The sequence below is a fragment of the Malania oleifera genome, chromosome 10 (assembly GCF_029873635.1).
Source record: "Malania oleifera isolate guangnan ecotype guangnan chromosome 10, ASM2987363v1, whole genome shotgun sequence".
NCBI lineage: Eukaryota > Viridiplantae > Streptophyta > Magnoliopsida > Santalales > Ximeniaceae > Malania > Malania oleifera.
Window position 1 is genome coordinate 13,458,652 of NC_080426.1, and position 5,486 is coordinate 13,464,137.

Genomic DNA, 5,486 nt, shown 5'->3' on the forward strand with positions numbered 1-5,486 from the left:
CACTCCATCTCTAAGGACCTCATCAACTGGGTCGCCCTTGACCCGACCATCTACCTGTCCAAGCTCTTCGACATAAATGGGTGCTGGTTTGAATCTGCCACCATCCTCCTAGGGAACAAACCCGTCATCCTCTACACCAGACTCGACCCCTAGAACAAGTAAGTCCAGAACTACGTCATACCCGCTAACCTATCCAACCTGTATCTCCGTGAATGGATCAAACCTGATGACAACCCCCTTGTGGTTCCCACCCCGAACATGAACATGAGTGCGTTCCGTGACCCGACCACTGGCTAGTTCGGACGAGACGAGCATTGGAGAATGGTCGTCAGCAGCCGAAGGAAGTACCGGGGAATGACCTACTTATACCAAAGTAGAGATTTCGTCAATTGGGTCAAGACGAAGCACCCACTCCACTCTACTCTGAAAATTGGAATGTGGGAATGCCCGTACCCAGTTGTGGTGCGCAGGCAGCACGAGTTGGACACATCGGTGATGGGAGAACACGTGAAGCACGTGTTATAATTTTTTTATTTCATTACATTTTTCTTCAATTCCATTATTTCATTCTAATTGTTTTTTGTGCTTAGATTTTTGTGCAAGTTTTTTGTCTTGTTTTGTTTTTTTTTTTTAATCCAAACCGACTGAAAAGTCGGTTAGGTAAGAAATATTAAATTTTAAAATTTTCCTATATAAAATATACATAAAATAATATGTTAAATAAATTTTTCATTCTTAATTATATATTAAATATTTTTTTTAATGTAATTAGGAAGTAAAATGTCATTTTTTTTCTTAATATTCCCAAAAGTAAATTATTTTAAAATTTTTTGTTATTGTATTCATTTTTATATAATTTTTTGAAATTAATAAATTAACTTACTTTTTTTAATTTATTTGAAAAATAAATAAAATGTAAAAAATATTTTTGTATTAAATGGCACTTAAAAAAATATTTTTTATTTATAAATTTTTATTTAAATAATAAAATTTGAAAAATAAAATATATTTGAAAAGTTGGTTCTTAATTTTTTTTTTTTTTTTTGACAGTCAAGAATTGTGGTTGACTTATTTTATTTTATTTTAATTTTAAAACTCAAACCGATTTTTGAAAAGTTGATTCTCAATTTTTTTTTTCATTTTTTATTTTAGCAGTTAAGGATTGCTGCTAACTTTTTTATTTATTTTTTTTATTTTAAAATTCAAACCGACTTTTAGAAAGTTGGTTGGATGTATTTGTGTAAATTTTTTTAATTTTCTTCATATTTGTGTTTTTTGATTTTTTTTTTTTAATATTTTGGTAAAAAACTCTTACAGGTCGGCGGATCGTACGTAAAAAAAAGCCAGTGGGGCCCACTGGATTGCTTTGCAAGCAGTCCGAGGATAGAGCTGTCATTCTAATCCACAACGAGGTCATTTCCGTCAAATCATATAAACGAACCTATGCCACAAAAACGGCGGGGATGCATCGTGTCAAACCCTATCAGTCTTGTCTGCTCAGCTTGTTCTCTCAGCTCCTTGTTCATCCTCTTGCGGCAGCTGGGGTTTCTTTGAAGCTCTTTCTGCGAACGCTTCTGCTTCCAAGGTCGATCTTCAATTCTAACCTTCTAATTTGAATATTTGTTTCTGATGGTTTTGTTGAATTATATTTATTTGTTTCCTGTTTTCCCATTATTCTCTTATTTTAGATCAGTAAATCAATTTATATATTGTCTGAGTTCAATTTTACTGAGAAGTTCACTTAAACCTCGTTTTTTCTTCTCCTTCATGACTTTCTATCAAGCCCTTTTGTACTCTGATTCCAGATCTATTAAAACCCATTTCAATTTCCATGTCATTGTTTGCGAAATATTGATTGAATGTAAGTTCCTGTTGATCGTTTTGAATGTTCTCATGGTTTTATGAAAACCTTCTCTTTTTTATTTTTTTATGTTGATGACGCGGGTTTAAGATATTTTTGTATTATTTCTCTCGGTATCTCGTGTTTTTGTTTTATGTTAGACGTAAAACTCTCGTACCAGTTTGATGTTGCTGGGTATATGGAGACTAATACTATTATAATAATTTTCTTAATTTTAGTTCTATCCTTTTCAATGCTGTATGTAGCTTGTTAGCGTATGCCTTTACTGCTCTAAAAATTGCATCGTATGGTTGATCGAACCTTATCCCTTTCTGTCTTTTTAGAATAAGAAAATGTTCCTACCTGCCTGAAATTATCGGCTTTTGATTAATAATTAGACGCTGGGGGTTTATTTGATCTATTTATATAACTATTGTGCTAATAATATAAATATTCTGTTGTTGGTGTGTGTGTGTATTTATTTCGTTAATAAAACCAAATCATGTTCCGGGCGTGTTGTATTTAAATGGTTGTAAGGGTTATGTATATATATAGAAGCATTAACGACAGACTGAACATTACTTATGGGCCAGCCGAGCATGTTCTCACATTCATCTGTTAATTATGGTGGGAATTTCCTGATAGCAGTCTGGATGAAGTAGGTTGGTTGTGCTTGGGGAGAAGCATATTATCTATGATTTACATTCTTCTAAATAAGAAGATATGCTAATTGTTGTGGCATCATACCTCGGTAATCAATATCTTGTCCTGATTTCATCCCATGTTTTCTATGAATTGGTTTCTAGTTTAGATATATGTTTCCATTATATAACAAAAAGATATATTTGCTCTTGTTTGCACTGTAAGTACTCATTCCTTTTGAAGTCTTCAACTTGTTGTCCTGACCTCCATTATATTTCAGTCAAAGTACGTGTAAAACTGGTTTGAGGAAAAAGTTCACTGATATTTTTGCCATTTGAATTTTTTAAACAGCTCCAATCTAGGAACTTATAATGGGTAAGGAGAAGGTTCACATCAACATTGTGGTCATTGGCCATGTTGACTCTGGCAAGTCCACAACCACGGGCCATCTCATCTACAAGCTTGGAGGAATTGATAAGCGTGTGATTGAGAGGTTTGAGAAGGAGGCTGCTGAGATGAACAAAAGGTCATTCAAGTATGCCTGGGTGCTTGATAAGCTGAAGGCTGAGCGTGAGCGTGGTATTACAATTGATATTGCGTTGTGGAAGTTTGAGACAACAAAATACTACTGCACGGTCATTGATGCCCCTGGTCATCGTGACTTCATCAAGAACATGATTACTGGAACTTCCCAGGCTGATTGTGCCGTCCTTATCATTGACTCCACAACCGGAGGTTTTGAAGCTGGTATTTCTAAGGATGGTCAGACCAGAGAGCATGCTCTCCTTGCCTTCACTCTTGGTGTGAGGCAGATGATTTGCTGTTGTAACAAGGTATTGTTCTGGAATTACTTTTTAATGCTTTTGGTAAAGAATTTGTAAATGTTGATGTATTGGTCATAATGTGTTATTTTCTTTTGTATAGATGGATGCCACAACCCCAAAGTACTCGAAGGCAAGATATGATGAAATTGTGAAGGAAGTGTCTTCCTACCTAAAGAAGGTGGGATACAACCCAGACAAGATCCCCTTTGTCCCTATCTCTGGATTTGAAGGTGACAACATGATTGAGAGGTCCACAAACCTTGATTGGTACAAGGGCCCAACCCTTTTGGAGGCCCTTGACTTGATCCAAGAGCCCAAAAGGCCCTCTGACAAGCCCCTTCGACTCCCACTTCAGGATGTCTACAAAATTGGTGGTATTGGAACTGTGCCTGTGGGCCGTGTTGAGACTGGTATTATCAAACCTGGTATGGTTGTTACTTTTGGTCCCTCTGGACTGACCACTGAAGTGAAGTCTGTGGAAATGCATCACGAGGCTCTTCAGGAGGCTCTCCCTGGTGACAATGTTGGCTTCAATGTCAAGAATGTTTCTGTCAAGGACTTGAAGCGTGGTTTTGTTGCATCAAATTCCAAAGAGGATCCCGCCAAGGAGGCAGCAACCTTCACATCCCAGGTTATTATTATGAACCACCCTGGCCAGATTGGAAATGGATATGCCCCAGTTCTTGATTGCCACACATCCCACATTGCGGTCAAGTTTGCTGAGCTTGTGACCAAGATTGACCGGCGGTCTGGTAAGGAACTTGAGAAGGAGCCCAAATTTTTGAAGAATGGTGATGCTGGGGTTGTGAAGATGATTCCAACCAAACCCATGGTGGTGGAAACTTTCTCGGAGTATCCCCCTCTGGGGCGTTTTGCTGTGAGGGACATGCGGCAGACTGTGGCTGTGGGAGTCATCAAGAGTGTGGAGAAGAAGGAAGCATCTGGGGCCAAGGTTACAAAATCTGCTGCCAAGAAGGGCAAGTGAACCGTGCTGTATGGAGCTTCGGCTATTTTAAATGGCTATAATTATAATAAAGACTGGGTACTTGTTAGTAGTATCTCCTTTGGATGCATAGGTAGTCGTTTTGTGGGTTATTATAGGTTTCTGTTTTCGCCATCGGCCCGTGGGTGTTTGCAGAACTGGGTCCTTGATCGGCGGTGGCAGGGTTTATGATGGTTGATGTTTGTGTCATTGGTCTTTGGTTTTGGTCCTTTTTGTTTATTGTCAAGTGGTCATGTGGTCTTATTTTTCTTCAATAAGCAGCTTGGGAATTTTATGGTTTTTTAGAAGTCCCAAGTTGCATAGTTGTTTCCTATTTGCAACTTATAATTATTATCTGCTTTTGGTGTATTTATTCAATGTTTCTTGATGATCATGATGAAAAAGAGTGGATGAGTTGCAATTCTATGATAGGACTTGTGCAAGGTGTAACCGATCTGAGCCCAACTTAGCTAAGGTATTGTTAGCTTTGATCCTATAGCCTCACAGATTTAGTTTATAAAAGCTTTTTTCACATAAGTTCAAACTTTTCTTATAAGCCTAAGATCTCTTAAGTACACATTTGATGTGGGATCATGATAGACTCTTTCGTCCAATCTCAAACGCCTTCATTAGAGTGATAATTGTCCTGAACTCAATTTTGGTGAGGTATTGTTTGTTTTGACCCACTAGCCTCACAAATTTGTTTTATAAAAGGTGGACCATGTAGTTGGAGCCCAATCTCTCCTTATAAGCTTAAAATATGCTTATATACATTCGACGTGAGACCGTGGCATAAGTCCTTTTGTCCCATTTGTAGTAAAGGTCTTTTGTTTCTTTTGTAGTGATGTTTGGATACACATTTTTATTCCTATACTTAAAAATATTGAGGACTTGAGCTTTAGGTTGTGTTTTAGGAGCTTCAACTTTGGATTTTGAATTTAAATACGTAAAAAGAAATAAAATGTAACAAAATCACTGTCTTAGCAGATTGTACCTTCGCTCTCAGATTATTCCCGTTTTGGAAGAATTATTGCCCTTCCCACGGTACAAGTGAGGGAGAGGGGCTTTTGTTCCTTTTATAGTGATGTTTGGATGCACAATTTTATTCTTGGACCCAAAAATGTTAGACTTAAACTTTAGGTTGTGTTTTAGCAGCTTAAACTTTGGATTTTGAATTTAAATATATGAAAATGAATAA

General features: G+C 37.1%; 1 protein-coding gene across 1 annotated transcript; it reads left to right on the forward strand.

Moving 5' to 3' along the window:
• Positions 1-1,455: 1,455 nt before the first annotated feature.
• Positions 1,456-4,657, forward strand: LOC131166800 (elongation factor 1-alpha-like). Its single transcript, XM_058125386.1, has 3 exons — positions 1,456-1,585; positions 2,834-3,315; positions 3,407-4,657. The coding sequence occupies exons 2-3, from the start codon at positions 2,854-2,856 to the stop codon at positions 4,289-4,291; spliced, it is 1,347 nt and encodes a 448-aa protein (XP_057981369.1). The 5' UTR covers positions 1,456-1,585; positions 2,834-2,853; the 3' UTR covers positions 4,292-4,657.
• Positions 4,658-5,486: the final 829 nt, after the last annotated feature.

What these genes read in the sequence shown, in the direction of transcription:
- LOC131166800 (XM_058125386.1), top strand. Translation starts at nt 2,854, where the DNA reads ATGGGTAAGGAGAAGGTTCACATCAACATTGTGGTCATTGGCCATGTT. An exon ending in TGATTTGCTGTTGTAACAAG is followed by an intron (nt 3,316 to 3,406) that starts GTATTGTTCTGG and finishes TCTTTTGTATAG; the next exon opens with ATGGATGCCACAACCCCAAA.